The sequence below is a fragment of the Aplidium turbinatum genome, chromosome 14 (assembly GCF_918807975.1).
Source record: "Aplidium turbinatum chromosome 14, kaAplTurb1.1, whole genome shotgun sequence".
NCBI lineage: Eukaryota > Metazoa > Chordata > Ascidiacea > Aplousobranchia > Polyclinidae > Aplidium > Aplidium turbinatum.
The window spans coordinates 18,808,298-18,821,079 of record NC_137485.1 but is presented as its reverse complement, the minus strand read 5'-3'; the positions used below and the strand labels follow the sequence as shown (position 1 = coordinate 18,821,079).

Genomic DNA, 12,782 nt, shown 5'->3' with positions numbered 1-12,782 from the left:
CGTGTGGCTTCTTGCGTCACAATGCTCTGGGCACGAATCGGAAAACTTCTATAATGACGCTACTATTTTCTTCTGTGCAAAGTTTCACTAGGCTTTTTTCTTTGGGTTTATTTTTGCAACTTCTACAATGACGCTACTATTTTCTTCTGTGCAAAGTTTCACCAGGATTTTTTCTTTATTTTTGCAACTTCTACAATGACGCTACTATTTTCTTCTGTGCAAAGTTTCACTAGGATTTTTTCTTCGGGTTTATTTTTGCGTGTCATGTGAACAAAAGTTAATTTTCCCTGGACCTTTTCTTTCTTACTGTAATACCAAAACTTGACAAATTTTGCGGCATCTTGCTGCGATAGCCTACTCGTATGATCTCATTTTGTAACGAATCTTGCCTTATCAATATCACTCGGAGATCAAAGCCAGGCATTGTGACGTAAGACTTGAAATAAGCTGTACGTGGTTAGTGTAGAAGTACACCCGCACTCCCAACGATTCTTAGCGAAAAATTCACCTTTGTTACACTGATTCAATGTCATCAATCGTTGAAGCAACGTAAAACTCGAAATTTTTCCTGCTTGAATTGAAGCTAAGGGATACAGTATTAACATTTTCTAGATGCTCGCACTAGAATGGGCGGGAAATTTTATTCTCACAGCAATTGTTTGTGCTATGTAAGCACGTTTGAGAAACTTGTGTTTCTTCTAAAGGCATGCATGGATGGTTTTGAGTGTGCTTTTGCTGGCCGATGTTTATCGGCGAAAAATAGCCGATACGATATATCGGCTACACCTGATATCGGCCGATACATATCGGCTGACCGATATATCGGTCGAGCTCTAATTCTGAGCACAGAAAACTTTGAATTTTTGAAATCGGATTATCGGACTTGTATTTGCAATGTTATCGCGAGTTGAATTTTCCAGTGCTGCCATCAAATTTTACATAGCATTTGCACATAAAATATTTGTTGCTTACTCAAACTCTTGCAGCTCTGAAGTAGGTCAACATTTTTGTCCAGTATTTGGCAAAATCACTTTTGTAAGTATGCTGGATAAGAATTAAGTAAAGTTTACATAATTTTTGACCTTTAAACCTTGGAAATTTGGAGTAAAAATTGATCAGTTTTTCATGTGTAGTCATGCGTAACAATGTTTCAAATGTGTATAACTCAAAATGGGTAACTTGGATTTCAAATATTTTTTTTTTAGGTGAAAGGTCTTGACGAAAAGAATTTATATTTTTCAGGCAAATCAACGGTATTTTTTCATAAGATATGCATAAATGACAATATACAAAATGTGGGGTAAATTTACAAAACTTCACATCACTTGTTGAGATCGTTTTTTTTTAATGCTGTTATTTCATCTCCCACCACACAAGTAAAGTTTGAAACATAGGAACTGGTTGGCATTTACAAAACATTCAAAAAAGAAGTCATTCCATGTACTTTTTGTATGAAAGTTTGTGTTAACCCTTTGAGGACTGCCGCTGGGACATATGTGTCCCATGAAATTAGGCCGATTTCCCCCCAGTTGACTTTAAAAATTTGCCACTGCTGATACCCTAACGTAGTATTTGATATCTATGCTAAATTTTAGGATGGACATCCTTTTTTAATTTTTTTTGCGTAGGTGTTGTTTATATGACATATGAAGTGTAAACAAACAAATTCTACATAAATATTTTTTTGGAAAAAATTAATGGTCCTCAAAGGGTTAAAATAAAAACCAAATTTTGTTTTTGTATGAAAATAAAGCAACTTTGGTTTCATTACTCCAATAACAAACTATGTTATTTTGACAATGGATCGATGTAACAGAACAAAATGTGAAGCAATCTTTCAAAAATTAGGAGAGGGTCAAATTGTGACTTCAAAAGTTTAGGACAGTTGACATGGAATGAATGCCCCAGTTAAATTCTGAGAACAAGAACCTGTGGTACACTTTTGTATCACCTTCAATTTTGCATTACAATAAATGTGGCTGTTCTTCAATTTTGCAGTACAACAAAAGAGTGATAGACAAACAGACCAAATGTTTTTGGTCATGTCATGTTAAATTAAAAGTCACAGCTAGAATCCATTTAATTTTTGACTTGCATAAAAAATAACCGCAACAATTGAGTAACTTCACAGCTTTTAATTATCATTGTTCTACGACAGGAAATTGTAGATTTGTACCCCATAAACATTGGCTCGTGAAAAACACGAGAAAGATACGTGTTTTTTTACCCCAGTTTCTCGTGTAAAACCCGTGATGTGCACCCGTGTATTACACGGGTGTTTGCACAAACGCAAACCGTGTTTTTCACGACTTCTAAACCCGTTTTTTACACGGCATCTAACCCGTGTTTTACACGACTTCTAAACCCGTGTTTTACACGACTTCTAACCCGTGTTTTACACGACTTCTAAACCCGTGTTTTACACGGCATCTAACCCGTGTTTTACACGACTTCTAAACCCGTGTTTTACACGGCATCTAACCCGTGTTTTACACGACTTCTAAACCCGTGTTTTACACGGGTGTTTGCACAAACGCAACCCGTGTTTTTACACGACTTCTAACCCGTGTTTTACACGACTTCTAAACCCGTGTTTTACACATCAAACCCGTGTTTAATATGGCAATTTATTTGGTACCAAAATCACACATGCCAAAAAACACAGATATAACTGAAGACAGTACAGCTGTTTCACACATCATCAGTTGGGCGAACCGTGCTGGATGAAGATGTCCTTGCAACTGACTGTCTTCTTATTCTCTTTTCAGCTGATTTGAGAAATTCTTGCACAACAGCTTTAACATCGCCCATGGTTGTGTCTTTTGTGTAACTGTATGTTCGAACTGAAGCTGTAATCAAAAAAGAGTTAGTGCTTAGTCACAAAAGCAATAGGCTAGCAATAGATATACAGAATTCTTCACGGATCAAATATATTAAAAATAGATTGCAACATACGTTCATTAAGCAGGGTATACGTGCAAAATCTAAAGTTTAGGCTACATACCATAAATTACAAAAATAAGTTTGCAATCTTTAATTGGGCGCTTGGAACCGCGTTGACCCATCCAATTAAACTTTGTCATAAGCTTATCCGTAAATACTCCAGAAAGAATTTGCTTTACGCTCTTTTTGTAGTCCGTCGAAAAATACCGACTCAAATAAGAAATCTGCAAAACAACATTTATCATATAAAATTTAGACTTCACGGTTACATTCCATAGAATAAACGTAGAGCGCACTCATACTGCAAGCTGTTAAATTTCATTGTTAACAGTCAGGGCCGTGGAGTCAGAGCCGTAACAATGTTTATAGTTTAGCCAAAGGAGTCGGAGTTTTAAAAATTGCACTGACTCCTACCCCTATATAAAATTGAGGAATGCTCTACATTGCGAGGAATTTTAAAATTATCCATTGTCAAAGTGTCAAAAACTTTGGGAAATGTATAATTTTGACCATTTTCAAACAAATCGTTGTTTTGCTGCAATCAATGCTTGTTGAAACTTTCAAGAAATTTGCAGCAGTACGACATTGCAAAACTGTTTTAAAGAGGGTGAAAATAACCAGTATTTCTTGTATGTCTATTGTATGAGGAGAGTCGGAGTTGTGATACCGATTCCACAGCCATGTTAACAGTAAAAAAAAAATTACCAGTTTATTTTGAACAGTGCTGTTTTCCAGGTTGTGTTCAAGCTGATCAAAATCCTCCAGGCTGTTGATGGGAAAAGATGGAATGTCCGAAGGGGGTTCCTCTATTTGTTGAGCTGGGGCGCTTCTTTCGTTTGTCATTATTATATCCAATTATTCGTTGACAGAATTAAAGTTCCCATAATTTCCAGTTGAGCAATTCGAATTCGTCGAACTGTGTGAAAAATAAATAGTTGCTTTAACATGATTTGGTGTTAGCAAAGGTGCTTTGCTTTGACAATACAAAAAGAATAGCTCCCAGGCTAGGGCAGTTGTGATTTAAGCAGCTGCCAAACAAGAAAAGCGAGTGGTAAATAATACTGCCAATTAAGAACAATGCTCTTGTAGGGGCGCTCACGTGAGAGACTCAACAGATCTTCCAAAATTCGAGAAACTGAATTTTCAAAATGCGCTGCTTGTGAGTAAAGATGGGAGTTACGAAGGATAAAAAAGAGAGTAAACATAAATAAACGAAGTGAAGAATTATAGCTAAAACTATATCATCACACCGATGCAGCTGAGCAATTGTTGAGCGAAGTTAATCGAACAAGTTTCAAGGTTTTAATTTAACCAGGTGCAAACCTTCACTTTGCAGCGCAACAAATTCGTCACAAGATATGTTCTTGGTCACTTCAGGCGTAGTGTCGATTGCAACATTCAACTGATTGTCATCCAAGTGAAAATCAAGGACTGATTGTTCGCGCTCTGGACTTGATTGCTGTGGTGCCCTCACAGAGGAAGATTGTGGAAATTCCGGAACTTGTGGCAGTTGCTGCAAGGTTGTAGCAACCTCAGCTGCTCGTACAGGAGTAGAAACCTATGGAAGATTTAGTGACCGTCAGAGTGAACATTAACAAAATATATTTAGTGATATGCTTGGCTCCCTCTACACCCTCAAGTGTCGCACACGAAAACAAACTGACAACTATGTTATTCAGGACTGTCCAATCTATCGCATTCTAACTAGGGCACATGCTGGTCTCAAAATCCTGGATGACGACAGCATATTTAGGCAACGTTCGAAAAGTTCTGATTGAACACCTTAATCCGTGCTATTAACCTTAAAAATGAGATTGCAATATTTTTTTTAAAATCATATTACTTTTAGAAACCGCTCAATTTCCCTAAAAAACGACACCTAAAAATCGTCAAATTTTGGGATTATCATAATTAATAAGTGATTAAAGTATTTGTTTACTTACCTTACAGTAATGATATTTTCTGACTCCGGTGAGTCGCTTTCATCTGTATATGCAATCCTCATAGGCAACCAGCAATTCCTGCATTCATAATTTGAAAACAGTTACTTCAGCTAGATGTCATGCTTGCCCTTGCTTAATGCTTATTGGTACATTACCTACTGATATCTCGTCAACATCAACATATTTTGCATATATACAACCAATCATCATGCAATAAACGTAGAAATGCATGGGTGTACGGTATCTTAAAGGATTAGCTTATATTTGCATCACGGTGTTGTCAGGTACAATGTAACAAGCCAAAATGTACTTACATTAGATACAATTTATACAACAATGTTACAAAAACGTTATATACAACTGCCACGTTAGTGTAACTGTGACTTCAATGCAATAAGTTACTATAATGCAAAGTACTGGCATGCACCCATGTATTATAATTAAGTTAAGAAAGGGTAAAATTAGTTTTGAGCAGTTAAAATCAAAATGAAATGAACAAATATCAGGGAAAAATGAATGCATTGTTATACCGCTTTCTTCTTTTCGATTTAGGTTGTCTACTATCATTTACTTTTTCTTCACTAGCTGCTGTTGAAGCCAAATCAGAAGTATTTTCAGCATGTTGTAACTTTAACAGTGCTTTGGCCAAATCATCTGTTGCAAAATATTAACAGGTCATCTCCCATAACAGTGATCAAGATTAGGAAAAACAATACACTGGAGAATAAGATCTCATGCATATGGAATAATAACAATCTGATAAAGCGGTTAAATGGAAATTACATACCTTTTTACAGTAATATTCATACCCAAATTTTTGTTGAACATGCTCAAAGAATGCCCCAAATTCAACGTAATTTTTCAAAGTTTTCTGGGGGAGGACTCCCAGATCCCCCGCCGCTGGGTGTCGCCTTCGGCGATTACGCTGCCAGGCTTCGCCCGCCGACCGTCAAACCACCCCTCCTCCCCTTTCAAAATACCTAGCTACGCTACTAAATTGGATCATTGTCATTGGGGTCCGCACAGCATATTCCGCACAGGGCCCGAAATACCCTAAGACCGGCACTGTAACTTTATCAGTGCTTTATGTTGTAACTTTATCAGTGGTTTAGCCAAATTATGTGTTGCAAAATGTTCACGTCATCTTTCTACCATCTTCCATCTTCAACACGTCATTTTCCCATAACAGTGATCAAGCTTAGTAAAAACGATACACTGAAGAATAAGATCTTATGCATATTGCATATGGAATAATAACAACCTGCTAAAGCGGTTAAATGGAAATTACATACCAAAAAATTGACAGCTAATTAAGACAAGCAGCTGTGCTGCAACAGAAACAACAGAGCAAACATAAATATTGTTGCACAAAACTCCATTAATATTGGAAAACATATTATATACATATACATGTTGTTGATTGTTGAATGAAACAACCTTGTCACTTGGCAATGTAAATTGGTAAGAGAGAATCACAAGGCCAGTGAATTCCAACTCTTAACTCACCATAATTATATATATGTATAATATAGCCGGCCATTGGGTACTCTACTGGCAAAACCCTACCTCTGATTGTTTCCAACTTTTATTTAGGTAATATACCGTAGGCTATGTATTATAGCTTAATGGGTAGTATAAATTAATATTAATGTTTACCTGTTTTGTACATAATTCGTACATGATACTTTTTCCAATTTGGATTGACATCTGAATTTTGTAGGCATAACTGGCGAACCGTGTAACCGGGAAGCTCAGGCCAATAACATTTCAAAACATCATTATCATGAAATATCCATTTCGCTAGGACAAGATCAACTTCACCTCTTGATATAAAGTCAACGACTGCAAATGCTCTCAGTCATAGTCTTCATATTTTTAATCTACAGTAGCACAAAATAGACTGGACTTACTTAACATTGACAAAAGTATTTTCAATCAGTGTTGTTTCTCAAGACTGCACATTAAATGATAGGCTAATCGAGTAAAACTATTCGTACAATAGAAATAAATGCACTGTCTACAGCAAGCCCTGTAGGTAGGTACCATACTTCGATAGATGACCAAAAACAGGCACAGCTTTTCGCTACCTTTCTGAACAGCACTGCACCATTTCGGTATGTTCACCGCGATTCGTGCACAATCTTTTGGTAAAAAGAAAGATTGAACCTTTTATCTTCAGGCGCTTTTCGGTAGATTTAAATCAGTTAATGATTTCTAAATATAAATGGAAGATTAATTAACACAAACCTTGTAGCCTACTTACCAGTCACTCTAAAAAGTCCTCTCCTAAGCTGATAAGTAAATACTTAGTGAAATTCTGTGCCATTTTTTTATGTCACAGACTCACAGGGATATTTAATCAGGTGACCGCTGGTAACCGCAAAATAAGGTTTACGAAAAATAAAGGGGAGAAATTCGGTCTCAACAATGAAAATTACATAATACTGTATTCCTGAGTTGCACAGTCAATTCTTATTGTAAAGATATTAACATAAAACACAAAAAATAGCCTACTAGATGAAACAAACTTGCTACTAGCGTGAAAAAAACACGAGTATAACACGTTAAAAACACGTGAGTGTACAGAAAAAAAGTAAATATGCAACTGCAGAGATTTTTTAAAGATATTAACATAAAACGCATCAAATACCCTACTAGAGTTGAAAAATTACTTTAAACATAAACAAGAAAAACAACATGAAACAAACCTGCTTCTGGCGTGTAAAAAACACGTGTATAACACGATAAAAACACGTGAGTATACAAAAAAAGTGAATATGCAACTGCAGAGATTTTTTAAAGATATTAACATAAAACGCATCAAATAGGAAATAGCCTACTAGAGTTTAAAAATTACTTTAAACGAGAAAAACAAGATGAAACGAACTTGCTACTGGCGTGTAAAAAACACGTGTATAACACGTTAAAAACACGTAAGTATGCAGAAAAAAATGAATACGCAATTGGAGAATTTTTTTAAAGATATTAACATAAAACGTATCAAATAGCCTACTAGAGTAGAAAAATTATTTTAAATGAAAAAAACAAGATGAAACGAACTTGGTACTGGCGTGTAAAAAACACGTGTATAACACGTTAAAAACACGTGAGTATGCAGAAAAAAATGAATATGCAATTGGAGAGATTTTTTAAAGATATTAACATAAAACGTATCAAATAGCCTACTAGAGTTGAAAAATTATTTTAAACGAAAAAAACAAGATGAAACAAACTTGGTACTGGCGTGTAAAAAACACGTGTATAACACGTTAAAAACACGTGAGTATGCAGAAACAAGTGAATAAGCAACTGCAGAGATTTTTCAAAGATATTAACATAAAACGTATCAATTGATATTCTAGAGTTGAAAAACTTACTTCAAATATGATATAAAGCATTATTGCAATTGATGACATGTGTAAAAAAACTCGTGTTAATCACGTGTTAAAGTGGTGTAAAAAGAACGTACCCCAGTATTACACGAGTTCCCCCAGAATTTCTCGTGTTTTTCACGTGTTTTCACGAGCCAATGTTTATGGGGTAAGTACACTGTTAACCTTGTCCACTGAGTGATTTTTAGTTTTCAATAATTGCGATTCTGGTAAACTTTGTACAGTATTATATATGTACTGTTGATATCAGAATGGAAAACAACTGCTCAATTGGAACCTACATTGGATCTGAGTGCCACAAAACAACCTTTAGTTCAAACAAAGGTTTCATTTCAGGCAACTCATTGTCTGAAAATGAGTTAGACCTGATTACATTGAGATGCATGAATGGTGTGCCACCAGGCAAGGATAAAGAACTGGAGATACTGGACATCTGCTTCCACCACAAGGAAGTTTTTTGGCGTATCTATCGAACACTCGCAGTCATAGCAAAATTGACTTGATCCTCCTTCAACAATATCATTATATAATACAAACACAAAAATGAGAACATGGTAGCATGTTGCATTTACGGAAACGCAAAACCTAATGTGTGCACTTGAGTTAAAGAAAAGGACAGGAATAAGATATCTTCAGCACTTTTTTTAGTGTACGTAAAATAGATACGCCACTAAATGAACCAGAAGTAGTTGAAAAAATTAAGAATTATTTCCTTGATAACGAAAACACAAGAATTCTTCCAGGGATAAAAGATCGACTTTGTATTGGCAAGAACAAATATGAACAGAAACGCTTACTACTTTGCACATTAAAAGAATTATACTTGGCATTTAAAGCATTCAATCCAGATACAAAAATAGGTTTTTCTAAGTTCTGCACATTAAGACCAAAGTGTTGCATTGGTGCAGGTGCATCTGGAACACATTCAGTGTGTGTCTGCACAATTCACCAGAATGTAAATCTGCCCTTGCATGCAGCACAGCTAGAGGAGACTTACAAGGATATAATAGAGATGATGGTATGTTCTGCTGAGAATCAAGACTGTATGCTTCAGAGATGCAGCAACTGTCATAATATTGCCACAGTGGAAAACCTCTTGCAAGCAAAATTTGAAGATTTGGATGAAACCATTGGAATTAAGTAGTGGGTATCTGTAGACAGGACTGATTTGATAACACAACAGATGCCTATCCGAGAATATATTTCATTCCTGATTGAAAAGATGCAAAAGCTTGTGCCTCACCACTTCATTTCGAAATTACAATCCCAATACCTGAAAAAGAGGAAAGAGGAAATAAATGTAAAATCTGCAATAATTCTTATGCATTTCAGTGAAAACTACTCCTTTCACATATATACAGGATGAAGCACAGGGTTATCACTGGACACACAGGGGTTGCACTGTACATCCTGTGGTCTGTTATTTTAACCGTGCTGGTGATGCATTGTCCCATCAAAGCATTTGCTTTCTTTCAGAAGATCTTGAACATGATGTATCAATGGTTTATGGTATTCAGCAAGAAACTATCAAATTTTTGAAAAGTTGTGTTCCTGACTTAGAGGAAGTAGAGTATTTCACTGATGGATGCGCAGCCCAGTACAAAAACTGCAAGAGCTTTTACAATCTTTGCCATCATGAAGTGGATTTTGGCATCAAGGCATCTTGGTCATTTTTTGCCACCAGCCATGGCAAATCACCTTGTGATGGCATTGGTGGCACTGTCAAGCGCTCAACTGCCCTGGAAAGTTTACGCCGCCTATGTGCACACCAGATTTTAACAGTAAAAGATATGATGACTCACTGTATAACCAAGATTCCAGCCATCCATTTTGTTGAACTTTCATGTCAAACTCTCTTAAAACTTAGGACAGAATTGCAGACACGATTTAATCATGCTTCTACCATCAACGGCACAAGAAGTTTCCACTATTTCAAGCCTGTTTCCCCAAATAAAATTGGAATGAAACGATTTAGTTTTGCTTCGACTTATTCTTTAATTTCAACAACAACTTTGGCACCAACATCTTCACCAGCAATTACCAGCGACTCTTTCATTGCAGCTCTTTATGATAGGAAGTGGTACATTGGTATAGTGCAAAGCATTGATCAAGAGCAAGAAGATTGTTTCATAAAGTTTATGCATCCAAATGGCCCATCTTCGTCATTTTTCTGGCCTGAAAAAGATGATTTCTGTTGGATACCATTCCAGCATATTATCTGTATCACTGAGGTGCCTTCATTAGCAACAACAAGAGGATTTTATCAGATTGATGCAGCATCCATGAAGAAAATACAGAGTGGTTTGGAAAAAGCTTCATCCTGGAATGTTTTAGCAGAGAATGTACACCAATAATCTCTTTGACTTTTGTATGGATCCAGTTTCATTTCCCTTTTCACAACACTGATACATTTGATGTGATAGGGCTTCCTTTCTGGGATGGATATGAAATAAGGAAACCTAGATAATGGGTACACCTTGACGTTGGTGTCCAGGCTTTCCACTAAGTTACCCAGAATGTGAACCTCGACTATTTGTGTTTTCTTAAAAGCTCAAATCTGATTAATCTTAACATTTTGTAAAACCAAATAGTTTTAAAGTTTCAAGTTTTATTTAAGAGACTAGTTAATTTTGAATCTTGTTATTTTTGCATCTCTAAAAAACAATATATACTATTGATATGTATAAGTAATCTCCTCATCAAGATCTTTCAAACAAAAAAATTTTTTTTGAAATTCAAGTTACCCATTTTGAGTTACAGACATTTGAAATGTTGTCACGCATGACTGCACATAAAAAAGCGATAGAACTTTGGCCCCAATTTTCAAGGTTCAAAGGTCAAAATTCACGATAACTACTTATAAATCTCATTCAGCACACTTACTTATGTGATCTTGCAAACTATTAGAAAAAAATGTTGACAGGTTTTCAAGTTACAAGAGTTTGAGTAATCAAGAAATGTTATATGCAAAAATACTATGCAAAATTCAATGGAAACACTACAAATTTCAATTTGCGATAACTTTGCCAATACTAGTCCGATTTCAAAAATTGAAAGTTTTCTGAGCTCAAAATGCTGAGATCTATGTAACTGCAAAATTTCAATGTGAAACTCCAAGGTGTGGTTAAAAAGTCAATTTTTTCTGGATCACTTGAAGAATACAGACCCTTTGGTCAAAATGACCCAATGCGATATCTCCAAAACTAGAGCCAATTCGGGAAAACTAAGGCCATATTCGGAATCAGCGCGCTTCAAAACCCCCAAAACACTCTAACTTTGTCTGCCAAAAAATTTGTGTTGACCAGTGTTATCAATTGGAAAAGTATTTAACCGACTGTTTGAGTTACGTGATGCTGCGAGAGAGTTTCTTGGAGAAAAAATCCAAGCTTGTTGCTCATTTCAACAATAGCTTTTGGGTTGCTGTTCTGGCTTATTTGGCTGACCTATTTGAACTGAATAAACTTAATTCGTCGCTGCAAGGAAAGCAGACAAATTCAATTATCCTCAGTGATAAAGTGTCTGCTTTTACGAAAAAACTTTATCTTTGAAGGACAAGATTATTGCAGGACAACTTCGACATGTTTGATCAATTGTACGAATTCACTGAGAAACCAAAATATGCTGAAATCAATAAACAACTGTTGATAAATTTTTTTCTGACCATACTCATTACTCAATCACTACAGAATCAATTTAACTTCTACTTTGGTGATTTGAACGTTCAGAGTTTTTCATGGGTTTCCAGTCCGTGAACTGACCAGTAACACTACTTTGAATATTAAAGCTTTGAAAATTTTGTAGTTCTAAAAAAGGGCATACCCATGAGGGGGCCCAATCGAAATACAAAACTAATATAAAAAACAATATTTTATGCAAAATTGATCTTAACACGCAAATTTAAACATTTTATTGGGCCCCCTGAACGCAAAAAATTGAAAATTCTGTAGTTCAGGGTTGCCAGACTAAAATTTGTAAAAAAGGCCTAACTCACCAAGAAAAAAGGCCAACTTAAGGCCAAATAGGTAGAAAAAAGGCCAAAAATAAGCCAAATTCAAACAAGATAAAATAAGCTTTGTAATCACGGTTGCCAGACTATGAAAAGGTCTTAATGCAAAATAATACAAAAAAGGCCAAAACAAGGAAAATATTAGATAAAAAAGGCCAAATGGATAGGCTATTTACCTGTTTATATTAAAAATAATGAAATATACATAATTAGCCTACATATATTTAACAAATTTACCTATATTTTATTGGATTATTGAAGAATTTCTTCTGAATAGTTGGTTTATTCATTTTCTGATGAAATATACAAATTCTCATTGTTGCAGGCCCGTAGCCAGCCGTGGGCCAGGGGAGCCCTCGACCCCCCTGAAAAAAATTTCGCCCCTCCCTTGGCAAAATCCCAACGTTCTCGAGCAACAGCTACAATTATAATGATTTTGCCCATCTTTCCCGTTTTTTCTTTTTTCGGCCCCTCCTAAAAAAAAGTTGGCCCCCTTGC

The 12,782-nt window shown here is 35.8% G+C and overlaps 1 protein-coding gene across 3 annotated transcripts; it reads right to left on the bottom strand.

The window, feature by feature from the left end:
• Positions 1-2,602: 2,602 nt before the first annotated feature.
• LOC145783288 (uncharacterized) lies at positions 2,603-7,109 on the bottom strand. Of its 3 annotated transcripts, XM_082595123.1 has the most exons (6): positions 5,417-6,445; positions 4,887-4,964; positions 4,267-4,501; positions 3,649-3,859; positions 3,005-3,167; positions 2,603-2,849 (listed from the first exon to the last, which is right to left on the bottom strand). In XM_082595123.1, exons 4-6 carry the CDS (start codon positions 3,784-3,786, stop codon positions 2,692-2,694), a joined length of 459 nt encoding a protein of 152 aa, XP_082451249.1. In that variant the 5' UTR covers positions 3,787-3,859; positions 4,267-4,501; positions 4,887-4,964; positions 5,417-6,445; the 3' UTR covers positions 2,603-2,691. The 3 variants fall into 3 exon arrangements, with proteins under 3 accessions (XP_082451249.1, XP_082451248.1, XP_082451247.1); XM_082595122.1 differs by having other exon boundaries at positions 4,887-6,445; XM_082595121.1 differs by lacking the exons at positions 2,603-2,849; positions 3,005-3,167 and adding an exon at positions 6,543-7,109 and having other exon boundaries at positions 3,655-3,859; positions 4,892-4,964; positions 5,417-5,540.
• Positions 7,110-12,782: the final 5,673 nt, after the last annotated feature.

What these genes read in the sequence shown, in the direction of transcription:
- LOC145783288 (XM_082595121.1), bottom strand. An exon ending in AAATCGAAAAGAAGAAAGCG is followed by an intron (nt 4,965 to 5,416) that starts GTATAACAATGC and finishes TTATGAATGCAG; the next exon opens with GAATTGCTGGTTGCCTATGA. An exon ending in TGTTGCGCTGCAAAGTGAAG is followed by an intron (nt 3,860 to 4,266) that starts GTTTGCACCTGG and finishes TTTTTCACACAG; the next exon opens with TTCGACGAATTCGAATTGCT.